This window comes from Zophobas morio, unplaced genomic scaffold (genome assembly GCF_036711695.1).
Source record: "Zophobas morio isolate AGI-343-1 ecotype UQ-CSIRO unplaced genomic scaffold, CSIRO_AGI_Zmor_V1 ptg000021l, whole genome shotgun sequence".
NCBI classification, from domain to species: domain Eukaryota; kingdom Metazoa; phylum Arthropoda; class Insecta; order Coleoptera; family Tenebrionidae; genus Zophobas; species Zophobas morio.
The window spans coordinates 25,898,692-25,912,906 of record NW_026972126.1 but is presented as its reverse complement, the minus strand read 5'-3'; the positions used below and the strand labels follow the sequence as shown (position 1 = coordinate 25,912,906).

The following is a 14,215-nucleotide window of genomic DNA, read 5'->3' as shown; positions in this document are numbered from 1 at the left end:
AAATTAAATTTGATTTTCCGTTTTTAAAGATATCCGAATTTCATTGTTTCGATTTTCTAATTTTTTGATTTTCGGATTTCATTTTTTTCCCTTTTTCGATTTTTCAATTTTGTAATTAATCTATTTCACAATTGTCCGATTTTTGAATTTTTGAATTTTAAAATTATGCGATTTTTCAGTTTTGTAATTTTACAATTTGTTTGATTTTTTAGTTTAATATTTTTTCAATTTCTCGATTTTTCATTTTTAAATTGTTCATTTTTTCAAATTTAATAATGTTGCAATTTTTCTTTTTTACATGTTAATAAATTTACGAGTTCACAATTATGCAATTTTTCAATTTGGTAATTAATTTTATATATTTTTTTATTATTCGAATTTCATTGTTTAGATTTTTCATTTTTTTTTTTTTTATTTTTTCAATTTCATAATTTCCCATTTTTCGATTTTTAATTTTGTAATTACTCAATTTTACAATAATCCAATTTTGTAATTTTGCAATTTCTTGATATTTAAGTTTTCAAAATTTCGATTTTCAATATTTCATTTTTTTGATTTTCCAGTTTTAGTTTTGTAATTTTTCAATTTTGTAATTTGCATATTTTTTTCATTTTTCAGTTTGATATTTTTAAATCTCCAAATTTCTCGATTTTTCAACTTCTCAATCCATATTTCCTTATACAAATTTTCCATTTGATAATTTTTTTTTATTCGCCAAGAACCAAGGGGGCGGAGCTTAACTGAAAATACTTATTTCTTTGCAAGAAATTAAAAACATGGTTTTGAGTATCGTGTTTTCAAAGAATACTACGTATAATAAGAAAACAAAAAGGCAAAATATAAAACCTTAAAACATGTTTAAAATGGTAAACTCTTGGAGGCAAATATGGATTTTGCAATTAAGCCCCGCCCCTCGATCTGACAACGAATGAAAAATTCATCACGATTGAGATCGAGACGGATGGGTGGGGCTTATCATTTGTTTTTTTTTTTTTTAATTTCTCGTAAAGAAATAAGGATTTTGCAGTTAGGCTCCGCCCTCTTGACTCACGACGAATTAAAAAAATCATCACAATCGAGATAGGGTGGGTGGGCGGGTCTACATTTTCCCTTTTTTTTTTCTTAATATGTGCAGATAACGGAGTTTATAAATTACTACAATTCTCAGCTCTAAAAGCAACGTCAGCGGGAACAGCAGCTTCAACGTCAACACCAAGTTAACTCTTTGTTAATGATTTGCTTCCAGTCTGAGTACCGCACCCAGTCGGCGTTCGTCCTCGCCTCCATCGTCAACAACTTCCACGACGGCCAAGAGGCGGCCTTGAAGGGCTCGCTCGTCAGCATCTGCTTGGAGCAGCTCAACGACCCCAGTTCGCAGCTGCGCCAGTGGGTGGCCATCTGCTTGGGTAAACTGTGGGACCACTACGAGAACGCCCGCTGGACGGGCGTCCGCGACATCGCCCACGAGAAGCTCTACAGCCTGTTGAACGACCCCTGCCCCGAGGTGCGCGCCGCCGCCGTCTACGCTTTGGGCACTTTCATAAACTCGGTGACCGAGCGATCCGAGCACGCCAACAACATCGACCACGCCATCGTGATGACCTTGGTGAAGAGGGTGAGCAACGACATGAGTCACCTGGTGCGCAAGGAGCTAGTCAACGCGCTGCAGTGGGTCGTCATCGCCTTCGAGCACGTTTTTCTTACGCTAGCCATGAAGGAGACGCTCAGTAATTTGCAGGAGGTGGTGGCGTCGCCGGGGTTGAAGCGCACGGGGAGTAGGGATAGGTTGCGCACGTCGGAGGATGGGATGGATAAGATGAAGAGGGTGTCGTCGAGTTCGTCGATTAATAACATGGGACACATGAAGAGTTCGTTGAGTCATACGGGGAGTCTGGGGACGTTGCCGGGGTTGGGGTACGGGTCGATATATATGAAGATCTGGGATGCGTTGTGTATGTTGGAGAGCGATCCGCATCCAGAGGTGGAGAGCATGTGTAAGACTATTACGAAACACATCGCTGCTAAAGTGAAGGAGTCGAGGGAGTTTGCGGATAATAGGTGTGCGAGTTTGCCCCCGAGTCCCAATAGGGGGAACTACTTGTCGGGGGAGAGCCCCCCGACGCTGCACCCCGCAGCCGATATACCCAAGTACACCAGGACACTAGGGAGCAGAGGAAGGAAAATACACCCGAATATCATCAACGAGGAAACGGACGTGAAAATGAAGCAGAGGAAGCCGCTGGTGGGCACGAAGTTCATAGAGTGGGCTTGCAAAAGGTTTGCACAGTCGAAAAAAAAGGGGGCCATGATGGACGTGGAGTCGGCGGTATTTTACGAGAAAGATTGGAGGTACACGAGGTGATTGAACCCAGTGCTGAGTCGGCTAAAGCTAATTTTTTTTGGTGTTTTTTTTTTTTGGCACAGGAATAACAATATTCGTAAAGAAGCGCTAGAAGAGACCTCCCGGATCCAGTCGGCGAAACTCGAGTCTCAAGTTTTCAATACTCGGACGTCTTTGCCTCCCAGTGTGTTACAATTCCACCCATTCGACCAGCAGATCGCCGTCGCTGGGAAGGACCATTTCGGGTACAACCGCCATGATACCTACCATTCGCTTTATTTAATCCCGTTGTTCCAGAATATGGGACTGGGGCACGGGCGCCAAGACCACCGTTTGTCATAACAAGTCCGCCAAGTTCTCCTCTAGTCGCATCACGGCCTTGGAATGGATCAACGCCCACGACGTCGCGATGCTGATGGTCGCTTCGGACGATGGTAGTGTCAAGGTAAGTGGCTAATCGTCCCCACCATCAATGGGATGACGTCATCTCCAAAATTTACAATAATATTGTCCGCCGGCCGACTTTCTACTTTTATTTTCTCGATTTTATGTCACAAATTTTCATTTTTTCAATTTCTTTATTTTTTTTGTTGTTGCTTTCTCTTTACAATTCTTTATTTATTCAATTTTTCAAATTTTCGGGCTTTGATTTTTCAATTCCATGATTTTCCACGTTTGAAATTTTTCAATTTGCAGTTTTTGGGTTTCCAGTCATCCAATTTTTCAATTTCTTTAATTTTCTATATTTTGATTTTACAATACATGTTTCTTTTTTTTTTATTTTTCACTTTTTCGAATTTTAAGTTTTTCAATTTTTAATCTTTCGATTTTTCAAATTTTCGTTTCTTCAAATTTTCATGGTTGATTGTCACTTTTGACATTTTTCAAGTTTTCATCATAAACTTTTTCGTTTTTTTATTTTTGATTTTTCAATTTTTCGAATTGCAATTTTTTCATTTTGCAATTTTTCGGCATTACAGTTTGTCATTTTTCGATTTTTCACATTCTCAGTTTTTAATTTTTGTCATTTTCAATTTTTCGTTTCCTCAATTTTTCAAGTTCTCGATTTTTATTTTTCGTTTTCCCGATTTTTTTAATTTTCATTTTCTCGATTTTATGTCACAAATTTTCATTTTTTCAATTCCTTTGTTTTTTGTTGGTTCTTTCGATTTTTCAATTTTTCGTTTCTTCAATTTTTCATGTTCCCGATTTTTATTTTTCAATGTGGCGAATTTTTAATTTTTATTTTCTCGATTTATATCACAATTGTCCGTTTTTTCATTTCTCTTGTTTTCTGTGTTTTACAATTTTTCATTTGTTCAATTTTTCAAATTTTCAGGATATGAATTTCCAGTTCGTCCACTTTTCAATTTTAAAATTTTTCACTTTGCAGTTTTTGGATTTCCAGTCTTCCGATTTTCCAATTTCTTTAATTTTCAATATTTCTATTTCATAATACATATTTCTTTTTTTTTTGTTTTTCATTTTTTCGCTTCTTAAGATTTTTCAAGTTTTCATTTTGTAATTTTTCGTTTTTTATTTTTGATTTCTCAATTTTACGATTTCTCGACTTCCAAAACTTCAATTTTTCGTTTCTTCAATTTTTCGGTTTGCATCGGTTTTTCAATTTGGCAATTTTTCAATATTACAGATTTTCATTTTTCGATTTTTCAGTTTCTCAATTTTTAATTTTTCCCTTTTCGAATTTTTTGTTTCCGATTTTTATTTTTCATTTTCCCGATTTTTTAATGTTCACTTTTTCGATTTTATATCATCACAATTTTTCGTTTTTTCATTTCCTTTATTTTTTGTTGTTTCTTTCAATTTTACAACTTTTCCTTTATTAAATTTTTCAAATTTTCAGGTTTTTAGCCATTTTTCTTCAAATTTTCAAGTTTGATTTTCACTTTGTATATTTTTCAAGTTTTTATTATACACTTTTTCGTTTTTTTTTGGTTTTGATTTTTCAATTTTACAATTTGTCGACTTCCAAATTTTCCAATTTTTGAATATTACAATTTCTCATTTTTCCATTTTTCACATTCTCGATTTTTAATTGTGCCCTTTTTCAATTTTCCGTCCCCTCAATTTTTCAACTCCCCGATTTTTATTTTGCATTTTCCTGATTTTTTTTTTTTTCATTTTCTCGATTTTATATTACAATTTTTTGTTAGATGTTTTGATTGTTCAATTTATCAATTTCTCAATTTTTTTATGTTTCGATTTTTCCAGTTATCCGATTTTTCAATTTTTTTAAATTCTGTAGTTTCGATTTGTCGATTTTTCAGTTTTTCGATTTTTAAGTTTTAGATTTTCGAATTTTTCTTTTTTGATTCTTTGATGTTTGGATTTCTCCATTTTCAATTTTGCGATGTTTCAATTGTTCAATGTTTTAAATTTTAGATTTTTCGATTTCTGGATTTTTTTGATTTTCCAGTTCTTCAGTATTTCTATTTTACAATTTTTCAAATTTTGACCTTGCTAAATTTTCAATTTTCCGAATTTTTGATTAATATATCTTATTTTTTTATTTTCCTGTTTCTCGAATTCGTAGTTTTTGGGTTTCCACCCCTTTTTTACTTTTCGGATTTTCAATTTTTCGTTAAACTTTAGATTTCTCAAATTTTCGACAGTTTTATACTTCGATTTCTTAATTTTTTTTTTTCAACTTTTCGATGTTTTAATTTTTCTTTTTGATATTCAATTTCTCGATTTATCAATTTCTCAATTTTTTTCTATTTCTCGATGTTTCGATTTTTGGTTTTCTCGGTTTTTCGATTTTTCAATTTTTTTAAGTTTTAGATTTTCGAATTTTTCTTTTTTGATTCTTTGATGTTTGGATTTCTCTATTTTTCAATTTTGCGATATTTCAATTGTTTAAATTTTAGATTTTTCGATTTCTGGATTTTTTGATTTTCCAGTTCTTCAGTATTTCTATTTTACAATTTTTCAAATTTTGACGTTGCTAAATTTTCAGTTTTCCGATTTTTCAATTAATATATATATTTTTTTATTTTCCCGTTTCTCGAATTCGCAGTTTCGATTTTTCAGTTTAGATTTTTCAATTTTCGACTGTTTTCGATTTGTGAATTTTTCGAGTTTTCAGTTCTTGTATATTTTAGTTTTTCCTTTTTCCGAATTTTTTTATTTTTCAATTTTTCAATTTTTTGAGAACTCGATTTATCAGTTTTTCGTTTTTTATACTTTTCGGTTTTTCGATTTTTAATTTTCCGATTTTTCAATTTTCCAATTTTTTAAATTTTCAAGTTTTGACGTTTTTGAATTTTCAGTTTTCCGATTTCTCAATTAATTTATTTTTTCATTTTCCCATTTTCGACTTGCCAAGGTTTCGATTTTTCCGTTTTTCACTTCCCCAATTTTTCGATTTTTCAGGCTCCAGATTTTTCAATTTTTCGGCATTTCGATTTCCCAATTCTTCAATTTTTCAATTTTCGGATTTTTTAGTATTTCGACTTTTGGATTTTTCACGTTCTGGATTTTTCGATTTCTCGACTTTTTACTTTTTGGATTTTCAATTTTCGTTTTTTGAACTTTCGCTTTTCACAATCTTTCAACTTTTCGATATTTCAAGTTTTCAATTTTTAAAATTTTAAATTTTTCGATTTCTCGAGTTTTCAGTTCTGCTATATTTGAATTTTTAAGTTTTAGATTTTCGATGTTTTCTTTTTTGATTCTTTGATGTTTGGATTTCTCCATTTTTCGATTTCTGGATTTTTTGAATTTTCAGTTCTTCAGTTCATCCATTTTTCAATTTTTAAATTTTTCACTTTGCAGTTTTTGGATTTCCAGTCTTCCGATTTTCCAATTTCTTTAATTTTCAATATTTCTATTTAATAATACATATTTCTTTTTTTTTTATTTTTCACTTTTTCGATTCTTAAGATTTTTCAAGTTTTCATTTTGTAATTTTTCGTTTTTTATTTTTGATTTTTCAATTTTACAATTTCTCGACTTCCAAAATTTTCAATTTTTCTGTTTGCATCAGTTTTTCAATTTGGCAATTTTTCAATAATCACAGATTTTCATTTTTCGATTTTTCATTTTCTCGATTTTTTAATTTTCACTTTTTCGATTTTATATCACAATTTTCCTTTTTTTGATTTCCTTTACTTTTTGTTGTTTCTTTCGATTTTACAATTTTTCCTTTATTAAATTTTTCAAATTTTCAGGATTTTAGCAATTTTTCTTCAAATTTTCAAGTTTGATTTTCACTTTGTACATTTTTCTAGTTTTTATTATACACTTTTTCGTTTTTACTTCCCGAGCGTAAGCAAAGGAAGTATTGTAATCGAGTCCGTCGGCCGACTCTCTACTTTTACGTTTTCTCGATCTTTCATGACCCCTAGAAGACGAAGAAATAGGTCTCCCATTTCCGTCTGTCTGTCCGTCTGTCCGTCTGTCCGTCTGTACGTCCGTCTGTCCGTCTGTCCGTCTGTCCGTCCGTCTGTCCGTCTGTCCGTCCGTCTGTCCGTCTGTTGTCCCGGATTTTTATTAGACAGATAATCTCCGAAAGTACTCGACCGATTGTTGTGAAATTTTGTACTTATATTAAGAATATCATGTAGATGGTAAAACGCTAACCAAAATTTGTCTAATCATCCCCACCACTAATGCGATGACGTCACTTCAAAATTGTACATAGTAAATGGGTTTTCAATTGTATAAAATAACATAGTCCTACACATGTAGTTTACAACTCCGAATCGACTTTTCACCCGAAACGTCCAGATTTTTGGAAAAAAAATCAAAATTATAAAACAACATTTTGAAATTTAATTTTTAATCTGCTAACCAGAATGCTTTGAAATGTTGCAGATGTTTTAAGGCTATAAAGAGCATCATAAATCTTTAGTCAAAAAATATTTGCTTATCCCCTCCAAAAACTTGATGACGTCAGCTCAAAAGTTTGTGGAATAAATCATATCTAAAATGTACAAAATATGATGAGTCTGTACTTGTGATCTATCACTCCATTCATATTTTTTGGATTTGCATATGCAGGGTGACTCAAAAAAATTAATGAATGCGTAAATTTATTTTACTGATTTACTCAGAAACTACAAAACCGAATGCTTTGAAATCTTGCAGATGATTTTAAGGTTCTAAAGAGCATAATAAATGTTTAGTCAAAATATATTTGCTTATCCCCTCCAAAAAATTGATGACGTCAGCTCGAAAGTTTGCCGAATAAATCCTATCTAAACTGTAAAAATATGATGAGTCTGTACTTGTAATTTATCACTCCATTCATATTTTTTGGATTTGCATATACAGGGTGACTCAAAAAAATTAGTGAATGCGTAAATATATTTTATTGATTTAATCAGGAACTACAAAACCGAATGCTCTGAAATCTTGCAGATGTTTTAAGGTCATAAAGAGCATAATAAATGTCTAGTCAAAATATATTTGCTTATCCCCTCCAAAAACTTGATGACGTCAGCTTGAAAGTTTGCCGAATAAATCATATCTAAAATGTACAAAATATGATGAGTCTGTACTTGTCATTTATCACTCCATTTATATTTATTGGATTTGCATATACAGAGTGACTCAAAAAAATTAATGAATGCGTAAATATATTTTATTGATTTAATCAGGAACTACAAAACCGAATTCTTTGAAATCCACTGCGAAAAAAAAAACATAATAGGCATGCAGTCGTCACGTTTCCGACAGCGAGGGAAGTACTGTCTAAACTCTTTAGACCAATTTTTTAAACTTTAGATTTTTCAATTTTCGACTGTTTTGTATATATTTCGATTTGTGAATTTTTCGAGTTTTCAGTTCTTGTATATTTTAATTTTTCTTTTTTCCGAATTTTTTTATTTTTCGATTTTTCAATTTTTTGAGAACTGGATTTATCGAGATTCGGATGTTCCGATGTTTTGATTGTCTCAGTTTTTGATTTTTTCAATGTTTCGATTTTTCGATTTATCGGTTTTTCATTTTTTTATTTATCGGTGCTTTTCAATTTTTGAATTTTCCGATTTTTCAATTTTCCAATTTTTTCAATTTTCAAGTTTTGACGTTTCTGAATTTTTAGTTTTCCGATTTCTCAATTAATCTATATTTTTATTTTTCCATTTTCGACTTGCCAAGGTTTCGATTTTTCAGTTTTTCAGTTCCCCAATTTTTCGATTTTTTAGGCTCCAGATTTTTCAATTTTTCGGCTTTTCGATTTCCCAATTTCTGTAATTTTAAATATTTCTATTTCATAATACATATTTCTTTTTTTTTTTTTTTGATTTTTCACTTTTTCGATTCTTAAAATTTTTCAAGTTTTCATTTTGTAATTTTTCGTTTTTTATTTTTGATTTTTCAATTTTACAATTTCTCGACTTCCAAAATTTTCAATTTTTCGTTCCTTCAATTTTTCGGTTAGCATCAGTTTTTCAATTTGGCAATTTTTCAATATTACAGATTTTCATTTTTCGATTTTTCAGTTTCTCATTTTTAATTTTTCCCTTTTCCAATTTTTTGTGTCCGATTTTTATTTTTCATTTTCTCGATTTTTTAATTTTCACTTTTTCGATTTTATATCACAATTTTCCTTTATTAAATTTTTCAAATTTTCAGGTTTTTAGCAATTTTTCTTTAAATTTTCCAGTTTGATTTTCACTTTGTACATTTTTCAAGTTTTTATTATAAACTTTTTCGTTTTTTTATGTTTGATTTTTAAATTTTACAATTTGTCGACTTCCAAATTTTCCAATTTTTCAGTATTACAATTTCTCATTTTTCCATTTTTCACATTCTGGATTTTTAATTGTGCCCTTTTTCAATTTTCCGTCCCCTCAATTTTTCAGCTCTCCGAATTTTATTTTTCATTTTCTCGATTGTATATCACAATTTTTTGTTTTTTCATTTCCTTAATTTTTTGTTGTTTCTTTCGATTTTCGAATTTTTCGTTTATTCAATTTTTCAAATTTTCAGGCTAATCGATTCCAATTCGTCGATTTTCCAATTTTTAAATTTTTCGATTAGCAATTTTTTAATTTTGCAATTTTTCGATATTACAGTTTTTCATTTTTTGTTTTTTCACATTCTCAGTTTTTAATTTTTGTCATTTTCAATTTTTCGTTTCCTCAATTTTTCAAGTTCTCGATTTTTATTTTTCATTTTCTCGATTTTATGTCACAAATTTTCAATTTTTCGTTTGTTCAATTTTTCGAATTTTCAGTTTCTCAATTTTTCATGTTCCCGATTTTTATTTTTCAATGTGGGGAATTTTTAATTTTTATATTCTCGATTTATATCACAATTGTCCGTTTTTTCATTTCCTTTATTTTCTGTGTTTTACACTTTTTCATTTGTTCAATTTTTCAAATTTTCAGGCTTTGAATTTTCAGTTCATCCATTTTTCAATTTTTAAATTTTTCACTTTGCAGTTTTTGGATTTCCAGTCTTCCGATTTTCCAATTTCTTTAATTTTAAATATTTCTATTTCATAATACATATTTTTTTTTTATTTTTCACTTTTTCGATTCTTAAGATTTTTCAAGTTTTTATTATACACTTTTTCGTTTTTTTATTTTTGATTTTTCAATTTTTTAGAATTTGTCGACTTCCAAATTTTTCAATTTTTTCATTTTTCCATTTTTCACATTCTGGATTTTTAATTGTGCCCTTTTTCAATTTTCCGTCCCTTCAATTTTTCAACTCCCCGATTTTTATTTTGCATTTTCCTGATTTTTTATTTTTCATTTTCTCGATTTTATATCACAATTTTTTGTTTTTTCATTTCCTTAATTTTTGTTGTATCTTTCGATTTTCCAATTTTTCGTTTATTCAATTTTTCAAATTTTCAGGCCAATCGATTCCAGTTAGTCGATTATCAAATTTTTTAATTTTTTGGGTTTCCACCCCTTTTTTACTTTTCGGATTTTCAATTTTTCGTTAAAGTTTAGATTTCTCAAATTTTCAACAGTTTTATGCTTCGATTTTTTATTTTTTTTTTTCAACTTTTCGGTGTTTTAATTTTTCTTTTTTAAAATTTTTCAATTTCTTTTATTTCTCGATTTATCGAATTCAGATGTTTGGATGTTTTGATTGTTCACTTTCTCAATTTTTTTCTATTTCTCGATGTTTCGATTTCGATTTCGATTTCAATTTTTCTAAATTCTGGAGTTTCGATTTGTCGATTTTTCGATTGTTCAATGTTTTAAATTTTAGATTTTTTTTCCAGTTCTTCAGTATTTCTATTTTACAATTTTTCAAATTTTGATGTTGTTAAATTTTCAGTTTTCCGATTTTTCGATTAATATCATTTTTTTTTATTTTCCCGTTTCTCGAATTCGCAGTTTCAATTTTTCAGTTCTTCAATTCTTCAGTTTTTCGTTTTTTAAACTTTAGATTTTTCAATTTTCGACTGTTTTGTATATATTTCGATTTGTGAATTTTTCGAGTTTTCAGTTCTTGTATATTTTAATTTTTCTTTTTTTCGAATTTTTTTATTTTTCGATTTTTCAATTTATCGAGATTCGGATGTTTCGATGTTTTTATTGTCTCAGTTTTTGAATTTGTGTATGTTATTATTATTATTATTATTTATTATTTAGATTTTTCAGGCTCCAGATTTTTCAATTTTTCGGCTTTTCGATTTCCCAATTTTTCAATTTTTTAATTTCCCAATTTTTGGATTTTTCACGTTCTGGATTTTTCGATTTCTCGACTTTTTATTTTTTGGATTTTCAATTTTTCGTTAAACTTTGGATTTCTCAAATTTTCGACAGTTTTATACTTCGATTTCTTAATTTTTTTCAACTTTTCGATGTTTTAATTTTTCTTTTTTAAAATTTTTCAATTTTTTTTATTTTTCGATTTATCGAATTCAGATGTTTGGATGTTTTGATTGTTCAATTTCTCAATTTTTTTTCTATTTCTCGATGCTTCGATTTTTCAGTAATCCGATTTTTCAATTTTTTTAGATTCTGGAGTTTCGATTTGTCGATTTTTCAGTTTTTCGATTTTCAAGTTTTAGATTTTCGAATTTTTCTTTTTTGATTCTTTGCTGTTACTTTTTACTTTTTGGATTTTCAATTTTTCGTTAAACTTTAGATTTCTCAAATTTTCGACAGTTTTATACTTCGATTTCTTAATTTTTTTCAACTTTTCGATGTTTTAATTTTTCTTTTTTTTTTAAATTTTTCAATTTTTTTTGTTTCTTGATTTATCGAATTCAGATGTTTAGATGTTTTGATTGTTCAATTTATCAATTTCCCAATTTTTCGATGTTTCGATTTTTCAGTCATCCGATTTTTCAATTTTTTTAAATTCTGGAGTTTCGATTTGTCGATTTTTCAGTTTTTCGATTTTCAAGTTTTAGATTTTCGAATTTTTCTTTTTTGATTCTTTGATGTTTGTATTTCTCCATTTTTCAATTTTGCGATATTTCAATTGTTCAATGTTTTAAATTTTATATTTTTCGATTTCTGAATTTTTTGATTTTCCAATTCTTCAGTATTTCTATTTTACAATTTTCCCGTTTCTCGAATTCGCAGTTTCGATTTTTCAGTTCTTCAATTCTTCAGTTTTTCGTTTTTTAAACTTTGGATTTTGCAATTTTCGACTGTTTTATATATATTTCGATTTGTGAATTTTTCGAGTTTTCAGTTCTTGTATATTTTATTTTTTCTTTTTTCCGAATTTTTTTATTTTTCGATTTTTCAATTTTTTGAAAACTCGATTTATCGAGATCCGGATGTTTCGATGTTTTGATTGTCTCAGTTTTTGAATTTTTCAATTTTTCGATTCTTTAGGTTTGCAATTTTTCGGATTTTCCATTTCCCAATTTTTTAATTTCCCAATTTTTGGATTTTCAATTGTCGTTTTTTGAACTTTCCGTTTTCACAATTTTTCAACTATTCGATATTTTAAGTTTTCAATTTTTAAAATTTTAAGTTTTTCGATTTCCCGAGTTTTCAGTTCTTCTATATTTGAATTTTTCAATTTTCGAAATTTAAAGTTAATAAATAATAAGCATGGTAAATTTTTGATCAAAATGTATTTGCTCATCCCCCCTAAAAAATTGATGACGTCGCCCCAAAATTTTGCTGAATAAATTCTTTTGAAAATATGATCAAACTAGACTTGTAACTTATCATTGCATCCACATTTTTTACATTTGCTTATACAGGGTGACCAAAAAAAAATTAATGAAAAAAAATTTATAGAATGAGATCAATTTTTTGTTGGTAAGGTGTGGAAGCCCAACACGGGCCACAGCCGCGAGCCCACCCTCATCAGCGCGTGGCAGGCCCTCACCGAGATGAAGTGGCGCCACTCGGGGACGCTCCTCTCCTGGGAGCAGTACACCCAGACGGCCATCGCCACCGGGGACTCGCGCGTCATCCGCTTCTGGGACGCGGAGCGCGAGCTCTTCGCCTTCGACATCCTCACCGGCTCGGACTGCCCCATCACGTCCATCGACTCCTCCTTCTCGGGGGTGTCGCACGAGAACTACAGCAAGGCGTACCTGGAGCGGGAGAAGGACGACGAAGGGATCAGCATAGACGGCGAGGAGGACATCAAGTCGTACCGGTACGGGATGGTGGTGGCCGGCTACCAGGACGGCTCGATCCGGGTGTACGACAGGAGATGCAGTCCGACGGAGGCAAGGGTCGGGGTGTTCATGGAGCACTCGGGGGCGGTGTTGGGGGTGCACCTGCTCGGGAACACGTTCTACAGCGGAAGGTGAGTCGCACGAGTCGAAAGGCGGGTTTTATACAGGGTGTTGCAGTGCCGACGGGTCTGTTAAAGTTTACGATATCCGAAACCACACTGTTGTTCATAGCACACAAGCAATCCAGAATACGATGTCGTGTTTTGCGTTGCATCGAGGAACTGCCACTTATGCCTGGTGAGTGACACTATTATTATTATCATTGTTTAAGTATATAATAGTTGGACAACCTATACGGACAATTACTTTCCCATGTAGAAAAGAATGAACATATATTTTACATCTCACTCGCTTCACTATGAAGTGGCGGTACCTTACGAAAGGGAGTAAAAATAGTCTGTAAGCACGTGATGTCGATAAGGTAGTAAACGGACGTATTAGTCAGTACGTTGTACGGGGAGCAGTCACAAAATAACCAAACATACGTGTTGAGGACTTTACCTATATGTAATATATTTATATATGTAGTGCATACCTGTTTCATGTGTGTGGTAGCACGTATATTTGCTATATATCCTAAAACTGAAAAATGGAGAAATCCAAACATCAAAAAATCAAAAAAATAAAAATTCGAAAATCTAAAATTTAAAAATCGAAAAACTGAAAAATCAACGAATCGAGAAGTCGAAAATTTAAAAAATTGGACAATTAAAAAATCGGATAAATCAAAAATCGAAACATCGAAAAATCGAGAAACCGAAAAGCAAAAGTCGAAAAATTGAGAAACCGAAATAGGCCAAAATCGAAAACTTAAATATGGAAAAATTGATAAAGCGAGAGATTCAACAATCAAAACATCGAAACATCCGAATCTCAATAAATTGGGATCTCAAAAAATTTAAAAATTCGGAAATTTGAAAAATTAAAATATAGAATTGGAAACTCGAGAAACCGAAAAATCTAGAAATTTATAAATTAAAACATGGAAAAGTTGAAAAATTGAGAAATTGGAATATAAGACAATAGAAAAATTGAAAAATCGAAAGTATAGAAAACGAAAAACTGAAAATCCAAAAATAAAAAATCGAAAAATCTAGAAGTCGAAAAATCAAAGAATGGAAGTATTGAAAAATATCAAAACTGAAAGAAATATCCAAAAATTGAGAAATCGAAAAACCAATAAGGCGAAGTCGAAAAATCGAAGAATTGAAGAACTGAAAAATCGAAAC

The 14,215-nt window shown here is 30.7% G+C and overlaps 1 protein-coding gene across 1 annotated transcript in view; it reads left to right on the top strand.

Annotated features, from left to right (window-relative positions):
* The window catches only part of LOC135133086 (regulatory-associated protein of mTOR), a 44,432-nt gene that overhangs the window by 6,106 nt on the left and 24,111 nt on the right, over positions 1-14,215 (top strand). Inside the window, exons 8-12 of the mRNA XM_064061346.1 lie at positions 1,247-2,358; positions 2,425-2,586; positions 2,639-2,786; positions 12,564-13,057; positions 13,104-13,223. Of these exons, the coding sequence (XP_063917416.1) occupies positions 1,247-2,358; positions 2,425-2,586; positions 2,639-2,786; positions 12,564-13,057; positions 13,104-13,223 (2,036 nt within the window). The remainder of the gene's footprint in view (positions 1-1,246; positions 2,359-2,424; positions 2,587-2,638; positions 2,787-12,563; positions 13,058-13,103; positions 13,224-14,215) is intronic.